At 34.7% G+C, this 27460-nt stretch overlaps 2 protein-coding genes across 5 annotated transcripts in view; one reads left to right on the top strand and one right to left on the bottom strand.

The window, feature by feature from the left end:
• Positions 1-782: 782 nt before the first annotated feature.
• Positions 783-19556, top strand: LOC149786953 (uncharacterized). The gene is made up of 4 exons (XM_089977504.1): positions 783-923; positions 11696-11795; positions 13895-14002; positions 17389-19556. Exons 1-4 carry the CDS (start codon positions 904-906, stop codon positions 17686-17688), a joined length of 528 nt encoding a protein of 175 aa, XP_089833630.1. The 5' UTR covers positions 783-903; the 3' UTR covers positions 17689-19556.
• A 914-nt stretch (positions 19557-20470) lies between these two features.
• LOC149786952 (AAC-rich mRNA AAC4 protein-like) overlaps positions 20471-27460 on the bottom strand; it is a 71673-nt gene continuing 64683 nt past the window's right edge. For all 4 annotated transcript variants that reach the window (XM_089977500.1, XM_089977501.1, XM_089977502.1 and 1 more), the window contains one exon: positions 20471-20587. The gene's annotated coding sequence lies outside the window, so the exon portion shown is untranslated. The remainder of the gene's footprint in view (positions 20588-27460) is intronic.

The raw sequence follows: 27460 nt of genomic DNA, 5'->3' as shown, positions 1-27460 counted from the left end.
AAATGATTAGGACTAAACTGATGCATGTCACTGTATTTAGAGGAAAGGAAGTGTATTCTCATGATGAATTTTCATATACAATGATACATGTATCAACGCATGCTTTAAATCTCAAGTCTGAAAGGGTGCTTTGGGCAATCTGCAGAGATTTTTCAGAAATGGAGAGGTTTTCTTTTATTTACATTTTCTATTATTGACAGATATTTATGACAACAATTATAGATCACTTTCATGAGGATTATTTATATATATGTGTGTGTGTGTGTGTGTGTGTGTGTGTGTGTTTGCAACCAGTTATGATCTTTGTTGTTTAATACATTTAAAACAAAAGATGATCTTCACATTTTGATCATTCTTACCATAAAACAATGTGTGATTCCGTCATTTTTTTTTGTCTGCTTCTTCTTTACAATCGAGTAATTTAAATTTCCAGGAATAACTTATAAATAGGCGCGTACGTCATTTTCGGTTGGCCAGTGAAAGTGCAGTATTCCATTCAGCGCGTTGTTCTTGAACATTAAGCGGGCGCGATCAGATACATGTCGAGCGGTACCGTGGGAAAATGATTAGGCATTCCTTAAAGATATGATATTTAGTCAAACTTTTGAGAGGGATGCACAGTCGAATGCCTGAGCTAAATATCGGTACCAAATTTATTACGTTACGCGAAATGTGGCTTGAAATAACAGCGTTTATTCTTAAATGGGTCGCGCTAGAAAGGAGAGAAGTGTCCTCCTTTGTATTCATTATATTGTACATGTATGACCGGTCGATTGTAAGCAACTATACGAGCACCTGTGGTTAAAACATTTTAACAGTACCATTTCATCGATCCCTTACGTCAGAGTCGTCACGTGGTTCGGGCCTATATAACGTACCACAACGCACGCAGAATGTTCTAGAATGTCCGGATCAGAAGAAAGGTAAGGAAGCGTGACTTTTTTCTTGTTACTGTTTATGAGAGCTTAAACACGTAACAGTGCGATGAACTCTCTGACAACACGAAATCACCTTATTATTAGTTTATAGTACCAATAAGGTAATTTCGTGTTGTCAGAGATTTCATCGTACTCTATTGATAAAACGTCCGACTCGTGTGTTTATAAGATTATGCTTAGTCGTTTTTATAATTGTTACTTTGATGTTGGAGGACACTTATTTAGGGGATGATAACTCTGGTACTAGGACGTAAATTAAGACATAATCATCGAAATTCTAAGCTGGATATCTGCGTAAATCACGTTTGGCAAGCATCTGCTTGTATGGGTTGTTTTTACAGATGTCACGATTCGGTACACAAATACCCACAATGCAACGCGCGCACCTTGCGCCGCCATTTTGAGTCCCTGTCAACCCGTTCTCAACATCAGGTATCACGGTACCAATTGTTTTTCCATATACCTCAATGCTGATGTTTTGTGAAATAAATATACTTTCTATCCTACTTGAGCATGCATGTCACACAGTGTCATAGAGATTGTCAATTTGACAAGGACAAATCCAGGTATTCCATTGTATTTAAGAGAGATAACTCTGCTGGAACTAGACAGGGGTAAGAGTTATCTAGTCACAACAGACTCGGTTTCAGCCATGTGTGCCACATTTAAAAAAAAAATCATAAAAAATACAAAATATGATCTAGATAGAAATTAACATAATTTCACTTGTTGCCGGGAGGCTGAACTTTTTTAAGCTTAACAGAAAGTACAACTCTTACATAATGCACCAATTACAGCTAGTGTTGTTCTTTATTTCTGAATGCAATGTTCCCTGCACCTTAAGCTCCTCCCACCTGAACTTGCGCAATTGGTACCGTTATACCATCAGTCATCACGTATATTCAAGATAAAAATTCGATTTAATCTTCGATAAGGATTAACAGAAATGATACACAGATTATAAATGAAATTAAGAGCCCTTATAGCACGAAAGATAAAATAAAGCTGGAAATAACCAGGCTTAAATCGAAAGACGGAATATTGAAGTTGAACCATAATTATAGGTTACTGAATTTGTATGGGAAAATATGAACGAGTTTTTCGGATGGAAATACTGCACAACCTTTGGAGTGCAGTATATCCATCCGAAAAAATGAGTTCATGTTTTCCCATATAAATGCAGTAACCTTTTTATTTTCTGCTCATTTTCTTTTTCTGCCTAAGGCTTAATTAATAAAACAAAAATGTACTGCAAAAAAACAATAACTGAATGCATGCTGTATTCCAAACTAAATACACAAACGCAGATTCATCATTACACAACAACATTATTAATTATATTCGCACATAACTTTAGAAAGAAAATGGCGTTTTGTTCTACTTAAAATTGAAATTTGGATTCATGTTGTGAATGAATGCACATTGCAACAACTTTTCCATTTGATCTGGAATGAATGGATTGTGGTATTTTTTGTTGATTCTACAAAATTTTGTGATTATGGAATGGATTTATCTGTGCCAATTCCACATGAAGTACATTGGATTTCAGCATTAGGGAGCAGCGTGTTGATATCTGCAAGTGTTTCTGTTCTGTCGTTGAATGTTTGAAATCATAATGTGGGAGAAATATGAAGTCTTTCAATTGTAATTATCAAAAAGACGCTATGGAATATGTTTCTTTCATTTTGAGTGCAGTAAGGAGGATATAATTGCACGTGGAATATAGTCGAAATTACAGAACAATTTCAAAATGTGTAGTCAAGCGTGAGAACTCATCATGGCTCATGTAATTCGGATTTGCAGAACTAAGAAAGTGCATTTTGAGGAAAATATGTAAAACTAAGTATATTTTATGCCATTCTTATTATCAGCTAAAGAAGACAGTTTATGCCTCGTCACTTGCATGTTTGTAGGGAACCAGCAATTGTATGAAATCTGGCTTCTATTGCCTGCCTAAATCTGAAACATTGTTTCAATAAAGTTAACGCGGAATGTGGCAAAGCAGCTTGCATGTGGCAGCCCACGAAGCATCTGCTGTATTTCGTTCAGAAACAAATTTAATCAATCAAAACGTGAGTGTACATGATTTGTTTACAAAGTAGTTCCTAATACACTATTGGGCACATGTCAATGCAATATGAAGCTCGCGCGAGTGCAATATCATAAAATCCTGAAGGATTATGAGAATGTAAAGTTAATGGAGAAAAATGAGCATATATAATAATCGCGCATATTACTACTAAACAGAAATGCAGTTATCACTGACAGGCAATAGTATGGTTGATGTTTATTTTTTCCTTAAATTATCTTGTATCATGTCCCCAAAATTGTCATCTTGAACGATTATTTCTTAACAACGATCTTCGGAATACAATATCAGATATGGAACTTCATAGCTTGTGCCAAAGACAGCGGACAAACCAGTTATAATTAATACAGTCAATTCTTATATTTGTGGTGCACATCATTAACTGAGGAGGATACTGAATCAAACCAAGAACTGTTCAAAGATGTTTCATCTTCAGTGTATTACAGGGTTCCAGCACGGGTCTGGAATTCTGGAAAAGGGTTCCAGCACGTGTCTGGAATTCTGGAAAAAGTGTTAAATTTGAAAATTGCTTTTCCAGGCCTTGAAAAGGTCTGGAAAGATTTTAAAATGACTACAAAGTCTGGAAAAAGTCATAAATATTTGTTGTTCCAGAAACATGACTGCTGTTGCTGGAGCGCTCTGCTTGTCACTGTAGAACGCAACATCTTAAGGCGAGTTACAGAGTATAACTAATAAATTCGTGTAAGAAGGCCACGCAGTTCTGACTGGTGTTTGCTGACTTGTTGATGATTAATATATCTTTTCCATTTCATGGATTATTTCTGTAATTTTAAGATTTGTGTTGTGCTAGTGAGTATTGATTTTAATTGTGTTGGTTTTTATTTGATTTGGTATTCTTGGACCTATCTTTTGCTAGCAAGAACAGTAACTGTTCCCTGCATGTGGGTTTATAAAAATGTAAATAATGGCAATAATACGGCATTGAGTTTATAAACAAATTTTATGGCAAAGCGAACATTTATACCAAGGAATGAGATGATACACACGTTTTTATTATACTAATTGTTTTAAAAACGTTGGGTAAAGTTTTGTTTTAGTGTAATATATTTTCGAGGTTAGGATCGGACTTGTATTTATAAATGACACGTGATATCTAAAGGCATTGGTCAGCCTATTTAAGTTAAAATTTTACTGTTTAGTATATGTAGAAAGAGGTTAAATTTAAATTATTTGAAGAAAAGAAAACACTTCATGGCATATATTGTGAATATGAATCTATTCTGAATATTGATATTATAAAGTACAAACAGTTGATCTGTAAATATCACTTTATTTAAAAAATAAAATAATCATATGTTTCATGAGAACTCTGCCAGTTCCTCGCACTCTAAAAATTTCACCCCCTGTTGCTATCATTACTGATTAGGTTAATAAACTTGTCACATGGTTAGGTATGGAATTTTTTATTTTATGGTCTGGAAAAGGTTTTAAATCTTTTTCTAACTTGGGCTGGAACCCTTGTATTAAAATGAAGCATGTGCCTAACGGAACACATTTTTGTGTCCAATGTCAGAATCGAGTATTCTTGAAATGCTTATAGAAATATGAAATTACATATTAATGATTGACTTTTTAACTTGAACAATAAGGAAATTACTGATTTCAGCCCATGAAAATTGAAAATCATTACATTTTGTACTTGTTTGTGTCTCCATTTGTTTATGCATTTGTTTATTGATGGATCTATTTGTTTATGAAAGAATAACAAAGATGACTGAAATGTCGGTGTTTAATTGAAGAAATTAGGGACAAAGTCATTAATTCGGTCTCGAACAGTTGACATACACAATAGATCGTGGTGTATTAAGATATCTTTATGCACATAATTATACATGCCTTCATAATTGTATGGTTGGGCCAATGTTTTTTTGTTTCGGTTTGCATGACTAGGGAATCATTATGGCGAATATGGAAGTGCACACGTTTTGTGACTTCACGTGAAAAAAACGGATTGATCGGTCAGTACAACTTGGTATATTATGATTGTTTGCAATAGTGCACATAAGCTGTTATTATTGTTTAACCACTCAGCTCATTTTATTGTGTATGAATAAAAACATGGTCTATTAAAATAGCAGATTTGTATTGCTCATCATCTCAGAATTTAAAACATGAAAAATGAATATTTAAGAATTGTACATACCACATAGAAAGCGATGAAAATAATGTAAATAAATGGTACTAAACTATTATTGTCAATTGCAATTTGATTACTGTACTGAAAGTATAAGATATTTTATTCCAAGCACATACAACACGTACAAAGAGTTTGCCAAAAATAACTTTCAGTGTGAAGTATCATCGTTACAGACATGAAATGATCATAACAGCAATATTTACTTTGTAGAAAATAATGAAAAAAGTACTAAAAGAAGATAAATGGTGCTCTCACATCTGTGCACACGTCTGCATCACATTTTGTGTGTTGTTTCATCTGTTTGCTTTTATTTCTGAGCCGTCAGAAAATGATTGTTGCAATGTATCCTAGACAAATATTCGTCAAATCACCAGTTAATATTATTCACTTGTACTTGTTACCCCAGGGCGTTTAAATTTTTTATTTTCATATTGTGCACCTTTTACTTCTGTTGCTATTCAGCAGTATCTCAAATGTAGGTGTTATCGTCAGTGTGAATCTCCAGATGAATTAACTGTTGTGAAAGGCACAGTTCAGACAGCGACTTTCAATTTTATTATTTTTCAAATCCAAACTAGTTGAAGACTGTGATATTTCTCGTATGTTATCTATGTTGTTTAAAGAGAAGACGGTTGGAAACATGGTTTCTTAAATGATTAAACAGTCACTAACCTACTTTTGATGCTTTACTCAAATAAATTGTAAATTAGAAATAATCTCAAGACTATAAAGCATATTTGAAATGCTGCTAGAAATTGATAGTGAAAATATGTTTTGTTTGTTCAACAATATCTTGCCACCAATTATGGCACCAATAATTTACCCCATTTTATTTATAAATGAATGCTCTCAATAGCTCTCGCTAGGATTTTAAAACTAGGATTACATGACTCCCATTTTGGTAAAAATAGAAGTCCCACCAGCAAAAGTTGCAGTCACCTCCCAGAAAACTATGCAAATTAGAAGAACTATTGGTTTAATTTAATTTCTACATTCTTTATAACACAGTTTGTCCATCAGACTGAGGCTGAATTTTGCCAATCCAATTTCAAGCACTAAGCAAGATAACGCACAGTTGGTTACTCTCTCCTACTGTCCGAACTGTCACTTACCGCAACTTTAACACTCTTTTGAAGCTCATTACAATCTTCACCAGTTTGCGGTTAAACCACAAAATACTTATCCAAGTTTGTGAATGGTGTTTTGTCTGAGTTTCAAACATGTCTTTATTCCGAGGTCACGTGCACTATTTATTCTGCTACACTGGGAAATGAACACAGCAGTGAAAGCCAAGGTTGTTTTTTTATATACTCTTATAAATAGCCACATGTAATCTCTGGGTCCTTCTGCCTCTGACTTCAGTCACTGTAAATATTGATATTTTTCCACCCAGCTGCCAGTCAAAGTCTTTGAACTTGCTGCACAATTATTGCATCACATTGTTTGAGGTACTCTTATAAAGGCAACATGTACATCAGGGGGTCTTTCAGCCGCTGAATTCTGTCATTGTAAATATCAGTATATTTTCCCACCTAGCCACCAGTCAAAGTCATTGAACTTGCCGTCCAGCTATGGCATCACGTTCTTTTGATATACTCTTATAATGGCAACTTGTACATCAATGGGGTCTTTCAGCTACTGAATTTTGTCATTGTAAATATCAGCACAGCTAATTGATCAACACATTTTCCCACTAAGCAGGTGGCTGAAGCAGGACTGACAAGTCTTGAATTTTGGTGCCCACCTACTACATGCATATGGAGGGCTCCTGCATAAGCGATTTTCTGCATCCCATATAAAAAATTGGCGTCCAGATACGCATGATTAAGCGTTTCAGAGACCTCTGTCAGTATATGGAATTTTATTTTCCTTGAAAACAAATCTTGTGGACAGTTTTGTTATGCATGTATACCTCTTATAACTGAATCATACAACATCACGTCAGACTCCTTAGAGATCAAGCATAATTAACATGTATGCAGGGCTAGTCCTGGCTTTTAAAAAGCTGTCGCCAAAAAAATCGCCAACCTCAATATTTTGTCGCCAATTTTCAAAAAGTGTCGCCAGAACAAGTAGTGTACATTTTTTGAAGTGTTAATTTAGTCTATTAATGTAACAGGCAATGAAAATTACAAAAGATGGGTTAGTTAATACTCTAATTACAATAAGCATTAACAAAATGTTACAAAGTGTTATATGAAGATCCGTCGCGATTTTAGGGCTGCCAACTTGTTGAATGCAGTTTCAAAGTCTAATTTTTCACATCTGTACATGCTGATTCTCATTAAATTCTCGAGAGATGAAATGCAGAGTTTATTTCTGATGTCAGTTTTTATGAGGTTCATCTTACTGAATCCACGTTCACAGTCAACAGTGCTGACAGGTGACACCAGTAGTCTCTCGGCAGCCCCCACCCCCCTCTCCCCCTTATGGCTAGCTTCACAAAGCTTGAAGTCAATTGATTCCTAAATCCCAAGAATGATCACTGAATGCTGTATAAATTTTCTCGACAAGCAAACTAGGATCTCCATTCCCACGAATGAAACTTACATGAGTCAACACCTGGCAATATTGGACCGTATATATAAGCATAAATTCACACCCAATTTAGGAATTCTTTCACTCCTGTATTTTGTTAAATAAATAATTATTATTAATTATGCAAAACGCAAAACTGTTTTTTTTTTTTTTTTGCTATTTCTTGTTGCGGAGTCTAAGTCTCTGCAGTCATAACACGGATTGATGGCAAAAGAAAAAGATCAATGAGTAAAATGCTGCACTGGCGACAGATATAATTGTGATTGAGATTTTTTCCATTTGCTTTGTATTTATACGCAATAGTCGGTACTTCATTGATTATCAGTTTTCTATGAAGGTTCAGCAAAACTATTGCATTGGTATGTGTAAAAAAAAAAAACAACAGAAGGATTAGCCATTCAATTAATTGTATTTGTTCTATTCGCGTCTTCAGAAGTCGGTCAGTTGTAGGTATAGTGCGGTAGCATGATTGACTGTAACACAGCATACAGTACTCAGCCCAGATGTCAGCATAAGCAGATTATGATGTAACAATGCACTGTAAAGATGGGGTTGTCAATACGAACAAAGGATCGTTTGTGTAACAGATTGATTCCAATGCATTGCTTAGTAAAGTTTGTGGCTTCCTTTCATTCTCCTTTTAATTTATCCAGTCAAAATCCATGATTGTATATACAAATTAAATAACCAAAAAGTCTGTCGCCAAAAAAATCGCCAGATGGGATATTTTTGTCGCCAATAAGGAAAAAAAATCGCAATTTGCGACATTGGCGAAGCCCAGGACGATCCCTGCTGTATGTCACAAAACAATATTGTATTTTCAGTTTTTTTAATTATGGAATTTTTTGTTTGTTCCTGGTTGTTTTGGTAAAAAGAAAAGGTTGGATCTCTCATCAATTGACCCCTAACACTGTCAAATTAATCACGTTTCAATGCAAACAGAATATCTGGATGTTAACAAAGAGAGAGAGTGATCAGTGTCCATTTCTTGTTTCTGGAATAGTCTATATCAGCAAAAGCCGTCATCTGCATCCATTTGTATACTTATAATATTTCTAAAGGAAACTGAACAAATAAAAGAAAGAAACCTCTTATACACATGTTCAACGGCATACAAGTTATAACTATAAAATTTCCAGAATTATTGAGATTATCAGTGATGGTGAACATCACATCTGTTGTTTGAATACAAGGACTGGATCAAGCAAATTCGGCAATCTTTTTTCAAAAGAAGCTACCGTTTAAAAGCGCCAAAAAGTCAGCTATGTTTGTGACACCTTGGCAACAATCATGTTAGAATTAACAAATTGGTGAAATGACTAATGTGTTTGCATTTTTTTATATTATTGATGCTTTTTGCTTTCTTCTTTTGGTAGTTGGGTACACTTGTTTATGGTAAAAAGGTGGACAATAACTATAGTCTGCAAAGAAAAGCGAAAGTAAAATTCATAGCGCAAGTAATGTATGGATATCTCCTACATGTTTTGGGAAATTGACATTTGACCAGATCAAAACTTTTTTTTCTTCAACATACCCTGTGATCATTTGATAATGGTTTGCATGGAATTGTGGGTAAATATGCAAAGCAGATATCCAAAATCTTGCACATCTGCATTCCTATATGTTTGGGGAAAATACATGAATATAATTTGTATATACAAACCAAATGTGTATTTAGTACATGTATACAACTCAGACAATTTTCTAAAGTATTGCTTAAAGACAACGTTAAAAGCAAATATGCAGACTGGGAAATATAGGACTTAATTCAAACAAGAGAACAAATGGATGTAGGTACACAGCTACTTTGTTACACTATGTAATCAGACATGGCATTTTTAATGTCGAAATTTGGCACTGGTAACTTTGAAATAAAAAATGGACTTGGCCATTTTCTTCAATATTTGTTTCATTTTCACAGCCAAATACATACCTGATGCACCAAATTCACTATTTCTGACTCGTCCTTGGCAGTGATTATATGCAGGTACTACTTTGGTATGTTGTCTGTCACTGCCTTTTCACCGCTCCGGTGGCCTAGTGGTTTGAGGATTCAAATTCTTAAATTATGTCTATTATTCCTGTAATGGCCATTACTCGGATATATTAAAAATTATTTACGAAAACAAACTTCCACATGTGTATGCACATTGGGATGAATATATGTTAAACAAACAAACTGGATCAGTACCCTATGTATCAATGTACCCCTGCTGAGTCATACCAAAAACTTACAAAAATGGTACTAACAGCTGCCTCGCTTAGCGCTCAGCATTAAGAGGTTAGTGTTAGGACTGGTCATCCTGGTATCAGGATAATGTGACTGGGTGGGACATCATGCCACGTGTCTGCAGCATGATGCCCCAGTGCTATACATCACTATAAAACTGTCACACTGCAGACAACATAGCGATATGACTGAAACATTGTTAAAGCTACAAAAACAAATATAAATCACACACACACTGCCTTCTCCACGTTGAAGATGTTCTTGTGCACTCAGTTTAAAGTTCAATCGCAATGGAGGGCAAAATATACAATTTTCCAAAATGTTAATATGGTTTAAATGTTGCTCACAATGCCATTTAATATTTAAACACACACCCAAGCCATTTCACCCATTAAAAGGATCAAATTTGAAGATTTCGTCGATCTTTTACTAACCCTGAAACCACATATGACTGACGCGAGCTTGATGTTGAAAAACAGCAATATCCCGATGAAGGAAAAATCGTACCAAGTTAACAAATCACCTCGGATGCCCACAGATACTCTAAGCCACACTTTAATTGCAAAATTTGATTGGCTCAAAAGGTAATACTTCAATAACATTGATGCATCAGGTTCATGCTTTTACATTTTGAGCCAAGCATACTCTGCTCTCTTGTATATGAACTATTTGGACTTCCCCTTTGGATCCGGATTCCTAAAGTTAAATCGAGTTAATGATAATGCGAACTTCATTTTTTGTTTACCTCTGTTCTCAGATTGATGAAGGTATGTATTGTATACAAATGCACTGTAAGTAAACAAAGCAGGTTGCACTCTAGTGTAACTTTGTCCCCGCAGGAAAAAAATTATATTTACGTTTCAGAGTCCGTAACATCAGTATTGTTGCAACACAGAAAAGTCAGTGATGGCTTTATGAATAGAAATGTATATCAGGAGTAAAATAAGCCATATATGGCTGTGTGCCTTCAAAAGTCAGATAAGGAACGAAGGTTTTAGAAGTTATTTACCCTGTTTTCTTCTATAGTACAATGGACAGTCCTTTGTCAGACAGGTCATGGGTGTATCCCAGGCAGTTTTGAAACTTATAGGAAGGCATATGTGGAAGATTTTGGGATATCTGCTTATCATAAATACCCACAATTGCAAGATATACAGAGTCTTTATTAAATAGCCAGTATAACCAGTGAGGAAATCCTGGAAAATACTTATGCTTTAAAAAATCTAACCCTATGCAAAATATAAAACTGTGGAATGCTGCCTAAGACTTCACCAGGGACATTTCCATTCCAAATTGGCTCCTGTTCAAAACTAGTCATCACATATCATTTAAGATTGTCCTGGAATAAATAAGTTCTTGAATAAATAACAAGCTGCCTCAGGAACTTCTCCAAATTAAAAGGTAATTAAATTTATTAATCCTGAAGTTCTTTGGGGAAAAAAATCCAGTTGGTGATTTTGTTCTTGCATACTTTAAAAAAGTTGTACTTCCATTGAGCATCTTTTGGACCAAACTGGCACAATATAACAATTTCAGAACATATCATTCAACAAATGTATAATTATAAAAGAACTGTTAGCCAGCTTAAAAGGTAGAAGATCACGACTCTGAAATGCACTTTTCCTGCAATTCAGACTTGTGTTCCTTTGTTTTAACAACACTATTATTACAGGCATATGAAAGATTAAAGCTTAAATACCAAATTCCTCAAATGTACAATTTAACTACATTTTTCATTCCAGAAATCCTGACACAGTCAATTACAGCAACGACCTCCTTGCAGGACGCTCAACACCAGCGCAGGAGGTGGGCGAAGCAAGAGTTGCAATCAACTTTTATTGCGTGAGTAATAATAAGATAAGAAAGTTGCATATTTTTATTGTCAATTCACATGCATGTTATTAAATCAGTGTTACAAACTGTTGAAACAACCCTGCACGCTTACTCGTATGTTGTTTTTGTCTTGTATTACAATAATGATCACATTACCAGTGAACAAATTGAAATAAGCCTTTAGATTTATTGGACTTGTTTTTGAATTTCGTTTTGGCTAATGCTTTTCTTTTGTCTTTGTTTTGAATGTTCTTTGATTTTGTGATCATGTTCAGCATTATTTTCTGTACAGCCATAATCCATTAGTTTCAAGAAATGCAACCATACAGTTCGTATTATAATTTTATTTAGCTGACTGTTTACCACTTTATCACAAGTTGTGTCACTCTTATTATCACTTTCCTTGTGCATAATCTTCTCTGGAATCTGCAATAGTAGTCTCGACCGATCATCATTGATTGTGCTGTCTTGGGTTAAATTGTCTTGAAACTGCACATTGTTTTGAAACTGCACATAATCTTTGAGGATTGACCTATGTGTTTGGAGGGGAAGGAAGTCCTATTCTTCTCTCACTATTCTCATCCGTGGCTAAAACTGCACTTAGATAGCTATTAGCAGATACCAAACATGTTTGTTTTAGTATGCATGTGTGCATCCTTAGTCTTTGTGTGGCATCTTCCGTATCTTGACTGTCATTCAGTATGAAAATCGCCTAATTTTGCATCTGGTGGTGTAAATACAAAATTAAATGCCTTATGGTAATCAATGTAAATGTGTACTAGTTCAGTACAGTAATCAGCAAAATGAGAGAGAGGAGAAATCGGTAACATTTTAAAATGGAATTCGAGCTTTAAATTATGATCTCGCACTTCAAAATGAAAATGTTCTGAAACAGATATTTCAATATCAAATAAATGTCATATCTAGAAATAATGAGTATTTCTAGAAATAGTCGACAAAATTTAAAGCTATTCCTTGTCTTCTTGCATTTTGATGGTTTGTCTACACAAGTGATGTCAATATATTTGTGTAGGAATGTACATGGTCTCATATGTGTATATTTTCAGGCCTGTTTCCTTACATTAAGAATGTAATCCAAGGAAGGCTTTCAAAAGGGACACTGATTTGAAATATTTGAAATCTGTTAGTGGTGGCATCTGCTTGTTGGCTGGTAGATAAATATGGTTCTTTATTTTTAGTGGCAGATCATTTACAAACCTGAAAGGTTCATGATTGATCCCCATGATGCGCCGTATTTGATTGGTTCTTTAGGAAAGCTGCATTTGTTTCAAGTTTTCTCTTTGTTAAATATGTTGTCAACCAATATTTCGTAAAATTTTCACATTGAAAAATATTTAGTTATTGACAAGAATATCCATATCAAATAGGTCAGATGCTTTTCACTGATCAGCTGCTATGAATTCATCAAACATTTTTTTTTAAATCTAAGGCTTTCACAAACACACTCGTACACCAGTATGGGTGGTGTGTACTTTTATTCATATTTGTTTTTTGTTTTATTCTGGATAGGTATCATCTCCCTTAATTGCCATAACCTTGGAGATCACCTTACAAGACGTTAATTTTTTTGTTCTTGCAGGCCTAGAAATTAAAAAGTATTCCCTTGTATCTAGAAGAACTAGTAGATTTAGAAATGTACCAGTCCTTCTGGCAAAAAAATGTCAGACATGTATCTAGATTAACAATACTTGTGTTTTAATTATCACAATCATTCATAATTCATGCTTTCATTAATCATCTGGAATGGATACAAAGACAGCATTGTCATTAGGTCTGCATCTGAGGATTTACCCTGGCAACTTCACCGCTAGCATCTGCCTATATTCAGATAATGGCTAAACTCTTTGGAAGTTGAAACAAATATTTAAAAACCTACTTTTGTGGAAAAATCTGTTACTTTTTGATATGATGAACACTGCAAAGACCTCGTTCACGCCATTTATTGAAGTGCATAACTGTATTGATAGCTTATAAAGTGACCAATATGACTTAAAATGACCAATTTAGGTGTTTTATATCGTATTATCAAAATGTGTCAATGCATTGATACAATATACAAAGAATACCATTTCATTTTTACATTCCAGTTACCCTTCGCAAACTGCGACCATGACACACTTGTCTCAAGCCCAACTGAAGATTCCATCTCAGACCAGACAGATGATTTTCTTCCCTCCTTTAATAAAGAAGAGGAGGTAGCTGTTATTTTTGTTACCCTGAAAAATTTAGTTGTTTTCCCATTGTCTTCTCTGATGCTAATATTCAGTCTGTTAATTGTAACCCTATGTAGTTAATGCTAGTCATGGCCATTAAAATTGGACGAAAAGTGACCATGAGTATCATTTTTAGCTGCAGAAAAAACTCTCGTTAACATATTTATTATTATTAATTTTATTTTTGAGTTCACTATGCTGGCAGACCTGCCAACCCTTTTGATTTTACCGCAATTCTTACAAAAATGTCCCTTACAGAATGGACGTGTGGAATAAAAGGAAAATTACTGGGAAATGATTGTTTGTTAAAATCTGGATAACTGGTTTGTCCAGGTTTGAGTTGGATCCAAGTTTCAAATTATTCTTAGCAGAATTATAGAACCAAACTAACTTTATTCTTGTACCTCAGACACTTTAAACTGCACATATTTGTCCATGCAAGCATTCACATGATCAAATTATTGATTACATATTTTTTAAAATGGCCCCTAGCTACCTATACATATAACAGATGAACAGGAAAAGTAAGATTTTGAAAAATGTTTTAATAAACAGTACAGAAGAATAAAAAGGAATCTTCAGATTGTTCTGAATAAAAGCAGGAAGGGACACAATCACATTTATTGGATATCATGTGTCGATTTGGATTTGTCGCATGGCAGGAGATATGATTGCTTTCATGTGAAATGAAGAAAAATTATTGAAGAATTACATCAGGCTGAGAGATAGCAACATGACACTAGGCTGCTTAGGGTTTGGGACTGAAGTTTGTGCAGCTGTACTAGCGGTTAATAACTTCTATGTATACCTTACAAACTTTTCATATGAACATAATCCTGACCATTGATGCATCAGTTTGAAACACTGAACTTTATATATACACGTTTTCCAACTTAACTGTGACAGTGCATGATACTTTGTTAAACCTTACTGACAACTGGTCAAATATTAAGGAAAAAATCAGTTGCCTTACTGAGATGATCTTTTTAGGGTTGGCAGGTCTGTACTGGTCATAGACCCAATTAGCATACTGTATGGTCTCTTTTGTGTCGTTTGATTGTTTATTATCAAACGTTTATCAGTTGTCTTAAACTACTTGCTTAAATATGGGTGCCACAAAGCAATCTTTAAAAGTTTGTTATTAATACTACTTCTACAAGGATGGACCCATGAATATTGGATTTTCATTAAAAGACTTCAAGTAATGACTGTTTGGTCCTAAATGAAATTGTGCAGATCTGACATCAGTATGTCAGCCATCTTGAAAATATTGTTATAGATACTCATGGATAGTTGTATCAACACAATACTTGTGATGTATATTTGGTGCTAGGTTGAAATGTTGATCTGATGTCAAATATGGCCTCAACTACTTGTTGGTACGTCTTGTGAATTGATGGTCCTAAAACATGGGCTGTCGGTGAAAGACTTGTCTAGCTTGTCGTAAATAAATCTTTCTGATCCAACATCCAAAGTCTTTCAGTCAATTTAAGATCATAAACTTTTTTATGAAGTTCCTACATATTCTTAAAGGAATATATAATGAAGATTTTTCTCTTTTTCTCGTGCAATAAGTGTTTGTGAATGCAATTTGTGTTGGGTGTGTGAATAAATATTAAATGGCATTGTGTTCAACTTCATAAAGAAATTTTCTGCACCACCTACTGTAACGTATCCATCGCATAAGTTCTACGCGATATACAGCGATCATCATGCGATGCCAACTATTCTGATTTGGTCGGAGGCGTAGAATGAATTCGATTCGTTTCAACGAATATTAATTCCTGGATTTTCACTTGTGGAATGCGAGGAACGCAGTGAATTTCAAAACTGTTAAGGAGATGATAAGCATCTTCGAGTAAATGAAGCCAAATTATCAATTTCCTTAATATTGATATATTATATTCATTTCATTAAAGAAACAGACTTCAACATAAACTGACTTCGATATTCATTGGCTCACATTACATTTCAACCCACTGAAATAAATGTTGGTGAACTTGACATCTCTTCTATTTTCTTGTCAGAATTTGAATCTATTAGGAAATAGACAATAATAAGATAGTCCGACTAAAGCAACTAGACTTTAATTTATTGAAAGATGTCTATATGTGCCAACAATTGTGAGGAATTTTGAAAATTATTTTCCCGTCATTGGATGGAGTAATGTGCCACACAGGCTCATGTCATCGTTTACAATTAGTATTTTCTTTTTAAAGATTAATTACATTTAGTTCACATATGTTGATTTGATTATTTCACGTGGCAGAAAAGATGATCACGCTGCTGCTGCCCACATTGTTTTAAGGATTACGTTGAGCTCTGTAGGGTTTGAAATAGTAGTTTGTGAAACTGTACTGAGGTAAGTGAGGTTCAAGTAAACTTTACAGACTTTTGAGGTGAACACAATATTCACCGACATCTGTCTTGAACCACACTTATGGCCTGTTCATGTATGTTTTCCACCATGACAATGGCAGTACATGATATTTTGTTTCTCCTTCCTGAAAACTGTCAAACTTGTGGGAAAAGCATTGACTTTCTTACCGAGGTCATCATATAGTTGGCATTTCTGATTGGAGCATCTGTTGCTGTGAAGGACTCTTGTTGATTTTGATTGGAGCATCTGTTGCTGTGAAGGACTCTTGTTGATTCTGATTGGAGCATCTGTTGCTGTGAAGGACTCTTGTTGATTTTGATTGAGATAAGTGTTAATAATCAACACAGAAGAATAAAAAGGAGTATTCAGATTCTTTTGAATAAAAGCTGGAAAGGACACATTTACGTTTATTAAACATCACATGCCAATTTGAGTATGTCTCATGGTGGGAGATATGATTGCCGTCAAGTGAAATGATAATTTCCAAGAAGTTGAGAGATAGGAACAAGCCATTGAGCTGCATAGGGTTTGGAACTAGAGTCTGTTTAACTGTACTAGTGGTAAATAAAGTTTACGCCTACTTTACAAACTCTTTTAGTTGAATGTAATGTTTATCGTCGATGCATCAAACTTTCAATTACGTTTTCCAGCTTTACAATAGCAGTTATTGATATTTTGCTATACCTTACTGAAAACTGGTCAATGTTGCGAAAAAATAAACTGCCTTACTGAGATGGACTCGTCAGGGTTGGCAGGTCTGCTATAGGGATCATCCCATTTTAATTTTTAATGACTCAATAATTTAGATTGAATTGTTAAGGTGTGGTTGCATAGTACGCATCAAATTACAGCACACATAAACACATACATAATTTTAACGTCGGTTATATTACAGTTTGTTTGTTCATATAAATAGTTGCACATGAATTACTTTCACAATTACAGGAATATATATTCACTAATAATAGGAACTTATTTTTTTGTTAAGTTACCTCCTGTACCGGAGTGGCATGACAGCTGGGAGATGGACCATCAAGCGCATGCAGCTTGTCCCAGCGCAAATACTAAGGCCCATTCAGAGGACTCCAATGATGAGCGTGAGTCTGTTGATTGTGATGATGACATCAACCCAGACGATGATTCCGATTCAAACATCTCCTCCGAGAACTATGATTCCGACTACTATAATCGCCTCTCAGACCACAGCTCAGATGATGATCCCAACATCAGCCCTAATCATAATTCATTCACAACAGATGTCAACACTAATGAGCTCAAAGACAGATAATTACAAACTGTTTAAAAACCAATGTCCAAAAATTACTGACACACACAGAGGCTCAAAAGACAACCAGGCAATCACACAACCTCTTACCGTACACCCTCCAACAATTCACAACTTGTATGCATCCATCCATCCACCCATTCATACTTACGTACATGCATGTATATCTACATACAACAGTAGTGCCATTTGTGCTACTTAACAAAACTTGTGTTTTAAAAATTAGTTACACTTTATACTGGCTTAATATTTATTTCACACATTGAACACCATGAATATGTCTTTTTCTTTTATTGCAGATTCCATTATTGTATAAAATGCGCGGACAACTGCATTTTCGTTACTGCACAGTTATAATTACTCTACCAAAGTGCTACATAATCAATGCACTACTAAGACACCCTGGCCACCTCAGAGGTTTGAACAAATGATTATCATCTGTGAATGAAAATAGTGTCGCTTAGCACATTTTACAAGTGAAATATCGTGAAATTTGTTCTCTTCCCTTTTGACCATTCTTATTACATGCATACATCCATACATACACACAACTATGTATGTGTGTGTGTGTGTGTGTAAACCAGTTTATGGCAGATTTTAATATAGACAAATTGTTTTTATTCTTTCATTGCCGAGTTAATTTCGAATGTAAGCAACTGGATATTTAACTTTTTTCTGTGTTATGCAGATCAGGCAATGATATACATGTATGTATGTATGTATGTATATATATATATATATAGTGAGCATACCCATGGATAAATATAATGACAGTTTCTAGCAACTCATTAAAGAAACGACTTCAGTAATTTATTGCATAGGTCACAATATGCTAGTCCTCAAGCATTCAGTTTTCTTATAAACTGACGAACTAATTTTCGTTGACTTTTCACTCCAGCCATTCCCATTTCCATGTGTTTTTTAAATCTTTATATAAACTTGTGTCATGGTCTCTCTCAACAACTCGGGACGCCATTTATTACAAGCATGCTTCTTCTTTCCATTGCCATCACTTTCCTTTATACGAAGATCCATTGGATGAATTTAAACTTTTGACCAATCAGAATACTCTTTATGAGAGTCGTGGGCTATATGCAATGAATACGTTACAAGGGTCATTGCGGAATGGGACCAAACCGAGCATTGAAAAACCAGATCAGAAATGATAAAAAAAACCACCGACTATATCAAGAAAAACTGCATTTAACTTAGGAGAAAAGCAGAATTCCGCTTTAAAACGGAGAAATTTTTTGTCGGAATACTATTGAATTTCATATGATACTTCAAGAATATTGCAGGAACTGCAACAGAAATAAGGAAATCAGTGCATCTGTACATTCCGATTCGGCTAATGTGGGTATGTGAGAAAGCATGCCAGTAGCTTCTTGTGGGTCGATGGTTCTTCCTCCACCATTAATACTGGCCGCCATGCATAGCCTATCGTGTGCTGAAAAATGGCTTTAAACCCCACAACAACAACAACAACATTCCGATAAGATAATACTGAGAATTTAAAAAAGCAGATAAATTTCGCTGAATGTTCTTAAAATAGATCAATTAACACTTTTTTAAAAGTTTTTGTTTTGTTTTAAAAAGCTGAATCCGTAAATATTCAGTAAGCACTAAGCCAGTTTGTGATAACTGCAGAGATCGGATTTGGTATTAATGCTACTCATAGGCCTTTTTATTTGCATAAAGACATTACATCGTGTTAAAGAAATGTAAATTTTACTGCTGTCATTTTATCGACCAATCGCGAGACGGGGAATCGATCCAATGTCTTCCACTTAATACATTTTAGCTGCAGAGCAGTATACCAAATACAGAAATCCGCTAAATACTATTGTAATAAATTTGTTTGCATGTTTGAATTTTTTTGTCTCATTAGCCAAAATCACCAATAGCCACAAGCAGGGAACTGCAATGAAATAATTAAAAAATCTAAATTATGATTAGATTATTCATCATGACAATATGACATATTAATTTTTTCCTACCATATCAAAATTTTGTTTTTATATTTTTCCTTACAAGAACAAATAAATAACAGCATACATGTAGATACAACCATGTAGAATGCCTTAAATTGTTGAACATTAAGGTTGGACAATTTCCAACATCATTATTCTTTCTAACAATACACAGGTTAGATTAATTACATGCAACTACCAAACTTCTGCTGTTAATGACAGGAAGATAATTTGAGTTGTAAAGTACAATGCTGCAAATCAAATGGCTTCGTGTTAGAAATGCACCTTTCCCACGCTGAAAATTTGAAATGTGATGCTAAAATGTTACGACAGTGTTTGCAATTGTCACTGGCTTTATTTCTGCAGAACATCTGCTCAAGCCAATTATAAAATGATTACCCCGGGAAGAAACAACAATATATTAAATGACCAGTTCCATACAGTATAAATGCAGTCAGAATTGAACTAAAGTTCGTAGTGGTGCATTTGTATACTTTACAAGGACTAAATGCATTTGTATTGAACTGTACATTTTGTGTTTTCTGTTTTGTTGCTTTTTTTAAACAGAAACGACAGTCATTGGGAATTTAAATGCACCTAGATCAGAGGGTGAAAGTGTAGATACATTTTCAAGATAAGACATCCCAGTCAGGTGCAGCAACAATAACAATATTGTCAAGATGGCAGCTGTTGTGACTATATTGGACATTAGATTGGCACCATTCTCATTCAAACCCAATTACATATGACAAAGTATTTTAGTTAAAACATTATGTTGATAACCAATAGGAATAGCAATAACAAAGCTTTGAAAATATGGTGTTGTGCAAAATTTATTTTCTTGCAAAAAGCAAGACATTGTACATGGACAAGGGCCAAAACTTGAATCGCGTGTACAACGTGTCTTCTGGACTGCAATCGTGGGCATCGTTCTGAAAAATAAGGGTATAAAAACATTGATGTATGAGTGGTTGCACGAGGACAAATTGATGCATTTGGAAAAACATACACAACAGTCAATTTATGCAAAACTTTTGTGAGACTATTAGGAGAGCAAGATTCCACAATCAGGTGTCACACTACCAAGCAAAGTGGGCGAATAAGTCACCTAGAAATGTAAACTTCGTCATATTAAATTTGGAAAGCGAAAAACGATTTCACCCTGTGATTTTCTTTAGAAGTACAATGACTAACCATATTTTTTTTGATATGACCCCCTCGCCTTAACCAGGTTTGTTCTAGTGTCTTAGCAAAATGTATTCATCAAGCCATCAAGTAGCTAGTGTTGATATCAATTATACAACTCTTGCTCATTCACAGGCATGTGTTTTGAAAGCCAAATGACCGTTAGCCCTTTCCCGAGTAAGTTAGCAACTATCACTTCCCAATGTCCGCATGTTATTCTTTAATGATAAAAATATAAAAACTTGAGTTTCGAAACTGTAACAATAGTATGTAAAAAGCAATTTGTGTTGTAAGAACAGAAGCGGTCAACCGTATACTTCAACTGCCTCTTGTTCACTATTTTGTCATGAAATTAGTTTCCAACTATAAGTGAACCTGTAACAGTGAATAATGGTGGACATCCCTGTGTCTGGGAAGTAACAGCTTATTAGATTGTGTTTTCATAAACCAATGGCCAAATATATTCAGAAAAAAGGTAGAATTCATGAAAAGCAAAACCAAGGTAGAAAGTGAATGAAGATTTAGCTTTAAAATGCAACTATGTAGTCAGAAACATATGGGGCAATGCTATCATTTGGAAATCGCTAGAAGCACTGCACCATCAAACATGTTTTCTGACAGGACTTGTATTGGTGAAAATACAGAAAAAAGAGAAGAAAATGTTATTTATCCAAAGCCTAATATTACCAGAAGTATGTAGACAAAAAATAAAACCATAAATTTGCAATCATATCAATGAACTGTTGTAATGACGCTATATAAAGTGACTGGTTACATTACAAAAACCCCTCTTTCTAAAAAATAGATGGACTTGTATGTCTATGCTGATTTGGCTGGAATGAAGGGTTTAGTTAATTTACCAATAAAAGGAACCATGCTTAAATGTTATGCATTTAAGTGTGTTATGTACGAATAGTTATGGTAATGTTTTAGAAAGAACACTAAAATCAAGAGACAGGTGTGCATTTGCCATCATGTACATGGTAAAGGATTTGTTTCAAACACTTAAGTCTTTCAAGTGCCATTATTAAAAACAGTACAAGGAATTTCACTAGCAACTACATCATACCTTTGACGATGCAAGGGGACTCATTTTTTTATATAATACACTTTGTTTCCTTTAGATCACAGTAATGTCTTCCGAAAAAAATCAAGTATATTAAATGAAATAATTTTTGATAAAATAAATCATGGCACAAAACCATATACATAGTATAATGACTCTAACAGTTACAAGAGGTAATATAGCAATCTCTGCATCAATAGACGAGACACAGGTAGTTGAATTACAAAACAAAGAAGCAAATAAAAGTTTTGTCGATTTCAAATGCGACACAAAAAGCCTTAAGGAAAGAAACAATATATCTGTGCCACATATTGATATAATTTACAATACACAGCCTATGACACAGTATTCTCAACACACATCAAAGTGATGGTCATTTGATCATTTGGAAGACATTATGTTCTTGTCTTCAAAACTTAAGAAATAGTGTTATTTCTTCTTTACCCACAAAGTTTTGTCTTGATCAAGTCTCAGTGTGGGGGGAGTGGACATTGTAAACAATGAAATCCATCCTAACATAAATACAGTAAATGAAACTTGTGGTTTAAAATTGTTCACTTGCCAATTCTTTGCTAATATTTTTTATCCTGTCGGCATGGTCATTCGCTGATTGCATATATCATTGTAAAAGTAGGCATTTCAAACTTTGTCCCCATGTACGACTTGGATACTCAAAGGTCATTTAATAGCCACTTTTGGAAGAAACTTATGTTGCTTTGTATCTATATCGTGTCTTGATTCAGTGATTCCAGTATATCAAGCAGTGAATAAGTCCCAGTTATGATTAGTGGTTCTTGTTTTACCATGAACTTAAACAATAACCACCAATCAAAACTGAATGCAACCTCATGACACACTGCCAGTGTAGCATTCAAATTCAATCCTAGTGACAAGATTAAAAGTGGTTATCACATAATCAGTAAAGTATTTATCTCATGTAACAAGTCTGAAATGTCTCCTTCACATTAATGTATGTTATCAAAGGCTGATCTGAACATGCTGACTGGATGAAATTAGCATGGAACTGGCAAGGGGGAGAGGAATTAGAACCATTTAGAGCTGTACCTTTCAGTATTCTAGGTGCTACACTTTTCCGTTTCAATGTGCTATCACAACAATGGACAAAAGTTAAGAGACGGAGAATGACAGAGTTATATGATGAATGATTAAATTATTTGTAAAAGAATAGGTCTTAAAATATGATCAAATAGCCATCACAGAAGTGAAATATACAGACATAAATATTTTAAGCAAAGCAACAAGGAAAAAGAAGTAAACCATTAAGAGTTTATTTTCTTCACCAATAAAGAAAACATTATTAGAAAACAATAATAAGGGAGAAACGAAGAATAAAATTGTCTCTGGGAAATGTACAAAAAACAAGTCTAAAATGAAACACTTTAACTCATTCGGCCCCAGAGGTTTTTGTCATTTTTGTCTGAAATGTGCGTAGGAACGAGATTTGGAGTGCTATTTCTGAACACATCGTAATACAGCGGTGTTCAACAGATTATCCATGAGAATAATGCCTAGTTGTATTAGAAACATCAATTTCCATTGGTTATTTTGCTTGCGCATGAGCAGAAGGGTAAAAGTTGGAGTTCTTTTTTTTTTTTTTTTTTTTTTGCTTAATAGACCCATCATTTTCGTATGGAGACCACAATTTATTCCAAATGCCCACCTTATCCTAGTTTTTGCAAAGGTTCACCTGTCTGTGTTCAGTTAAGACCGGTATGCCTTAGATCTGAGGCCAAAAGGTCTAAAATCCGGACACAAAATCGCATTCCGATCTCGAGCAAATTTTGGGTGAAAAAAAACCGGGTCCAAAAAATGAGCTTTTTCTCTCTGTATTTTGTAGTGCAACTAGAACTTCCAGATTATTTGATACCATTTTAGAGCTATATCTATCTGCTTTTTTTTAATACCACCCACGTTGGTCTATCTTAAATGGCCTCGATGCTGCAGGGCTTTGAAGTAGGGTACAGCCTCATCACGCCTACAGACGGGATCGGGGCTGAATCGGTTAATCAAGTTTATGGAAATTTCTTAGAAATTGTCAAAGAATGGCTCTTTTTGTAACTTATGTGCAATACTGATTCACAAATGATGAAATAAATAAGTAATATTCCGATTTAGTGATGTCACGAAAATTCACCCATTAACTCATTCGGCCCCAGAGGTTTTTGTCATTTTTGTCTGAAATGTGCGTAGGAACGAGATTTGGAGTGCTATTTCTGAACACATCGTAATACAGCGGTGTTCAACAGATTATCCATGAGAATAATGCCTAGTTGTATTAGAAACATCAATTTCCATTGGTTATTTTGCTTGCGCATGAGCAGAAGGGTAAAAGTTGGAGTTCTTTTTTTTTTTTTTTTTTTTTTTTTTGCTTAATAGACCCATCATTTTCGTATGGAGACCACAATTTATTCCAAATGCCCACCTTATCCTAGTTTTTGCAAAGGTTCACCTGTCTGTGTTCAGTTAAGACCGGTATGCCTTAGATCTGAGGCCAAAAGGTCTAAAATCCGGACACAAAATCGCATTCCGATCTCGAGCAAATTTTGGGTGAAAAAAAACCGGGTCCAAAAAATGAGCTTTTTCTCTCTGTATTTTGTAGTGCAACTAGAACTTCCAGATTATTTGATACCATTTTAGAGCTATATCTATCTGCTTTTTTTTAATACCACCCACGTTGGTCTATCTTAAATGGCCTCGATGCTGCAGGGCTTTGAAGTAGGGTACAGCCTCATCACGCCTACAGACGGGATCGGGGCTGAATCGGTTAATGGTAGTAGCACTAGTCAAAGGTGCAACTTAATCTTGATTGTCAATTTCTATTGCTTATGAGATTTATCCTAGTCTTCAAGCAGCCTTTACTGCTAGATAAATAATAAGAATAATAATAATGTAGAGCTTTAAGATACTAACAATATTAGATAACACATACAAATATATCATTACGAAAGTAAAAGCCAGAAATGCTACATACAGATTTTCTATAATGTACAATGATGATATACATTCAGATTGATATTCACAAGAAATTATATGAACAGATGAAATGGTTTTCCTCAAAAGTATTCAAAATAGTTTAAATGGCAACTCATTTTTGCCTGTAATAAACATCTAAATTTCAATTTAAATACCAAAGTCTCTTACCTAAAGTGGATGATCTGATAGTTATAAAGTAAAGTTGATCACAAACACGTCATTACAATTGTCACTAGGATTGGGGTCATCCGATGATCATAGTCTAACGTTGAAAATACATTACACTCCACAAGCTGAACCAACATTTTGTAATACGTTTAGTTGAATGCAAAACAATACATTTGTATGATCTAATTCCTTCGTATAAAAGTCTGCTTTTTCCTAAAATGAAGTTTCTGTATGTTTCTGAACTCAATTTATGTCGTATTGGTGTCATTAATTTGATTTTTTTATGTATGGATGTGCTGGAAAGAGTTATCGTTCTTGCTAGCATGAGTGATCTTTATGAAAGACAAACAAATTTTATGCAATTCTCCAATGGCATTTAAAAAATTGTTGTAGGTCAGAATATATATTGCTTTATTAAGTTATTTATAAAATATAATGTTCTCGTTTAAGCCAAATAAGAAGTACAAAAGGTCCAATGGCATACGATAAATATACAGTTGACTTTTCAACCATAATACACTCATATGTAACAAAAAATACATCTGGTGTGATATTCATCAAGCTATACAATAAAGGGCAACGTTTTATTGTATAGAATTTCTGTATCACTCTTACTCTCTTTGAAGGAAGTTAGTGATCCTGAGTAAATAGGGACAAGTGGCAGCTCTGGGTGTGCTTAGTTCTTTGTACTCTAATGATAGTCCGAACAGCACAGTTTTGAACTTTTTGAAGTTTCTAAAGTAAATACAGATGAACTAGACAGAAGTGAATTACAATAGTCCAGTCTTGAAAGTACCAAGACCTAAAAAAATGTACATTTCCTATGCATTGGTTTTAAAATTATGGTAGGTACATATTATATATTATACTGATTAGTATATTTAACGTACTAAGCGCTTCAAAGTACTGAAGATAAACCATCTCAATTAGACACACCAATCGATTTTGGAAATGTGTTCATTTGTTTTTTTTTTTGCCATTGTGGAATAAGTGAAAGGGTCGGCAATGAGAAACCGAGACAGTTGGCTGACCAGAAATGCATGCATGTTTGGGAGGGTATAAGCTTAACGCATGTTTTAGTGTAGTTTTAACAAATTTTCAGTCATATCACTGAAATAAAATTGTGAATGAAGATTATGCATCTCAGCTCCAGACATACAACACTGCACATGTTCATGACATTTTGGTATAATGTGTACAGTTGGGGGTTTCATACTGACTGAATTTAATGTTGGTATTGTCGATACCTATTGTTTGAAGTAAAGGATGTGAACAAAAAAGGCTTTGCTTGGTGATCAGATGGCTTCTGTTTCATCATTCATCTGCAACTTGCCAATCACTGATCCACATCGGTTAGGATATGGGACTACAACTGCATGAAAGAACAGATCAATTTCCAACAGGCTTTTGATGCTGATACAGTTAACGTTCAAGATTTAAGACACATTATAGAGTTTGTCAGTTCACAAATATAGTATGTTTTCAGTACAAGGGCAAATTCTACCAGTAAAATCTGGCATTTACAGGTGTAATGGGATCTCGGAACAGTAAAGTAATGCATCATCGTCTATTGTGTCAAATGATGCACACAAGTCAAGGAGGGTGAGGACTGAAATAGTTCTGCTATCCACAGTGGATAGACCGTTTTTAACTACTCTCAGAAGGGCATCTTCAGTAATGTGGCGAGGGCAATACTTGGAGTGTACAATGCTAAAAACAATGAATTCTGATGAGATATGTGCTGGGATAGAACAACATTTCTTAAGATTTCTTACATGAATGGGAGGTCAGAAACCGGTCTTTAAATTGTTATGGTCAAGTGTCAGTTTCATCAACAGTCTTTAAAATGGCAGTTTAGAAAAATAATGGGAATTTCCCAGATATGAGGAAAATATTAGTAACATTAATTAGTGAAACCAATATTAAATCTAAGCACTCAAGCAGCAAATGGAGTCTGATAGAGTTTACATGACTCTGGGGCGCTCTTCATCACAACTGTAATTACTAAATCCATTAAGAAAGCTTGCCGCTGACATTCTGTATCATAACTGTATAATAATAGTTAACTTAAAGTGTTCTCAAGCTCAGGTTTAATGTATTGTACATTGTCACGGAAGAAATCTGAGGTTCCGTTACACCAGTATATGCTGATTTTGACCAATAACATTTGCGTTTGTACCAGAAAAAGACGAGACGCAGAATTATGTACCAACAAACTGTAAAACCTGTTTGAAGTCTTGAAGGTTAAGCATTTCAACATCAGAGTCTGTAAGTAGCCAACTTGTTCTTTGCATACAACTACACTTGAGGTCCCACATCCCTGCCAGCTTTGACGAGTGATTGTCCGCAAACAACAAAGAAGGAGAGTTGGTTTATTTATTTGATGGATTGC

This window comes from Sinohyriopsis cumingii, chromosome 12 (assembly GCF_028554795.1).
Source record: "Sinohyriopsis cumingii isolate HCF-2022 chromosome 12, ASM2855479v2, whole genome shotgun sequence".
Classification (NCBI taxonomy): Eukaryota; Metazoa; Mollusca; class Bivalvia; order Unionida; family Unionidae; genus Sinohyriopsis; species Sinohyriopsis cumingii.
The sequence above is the reverse complement of the archived record's forward strand: the minus strand, read 5'-3'. Positions and strand labels throughout refer to the sequence as shown.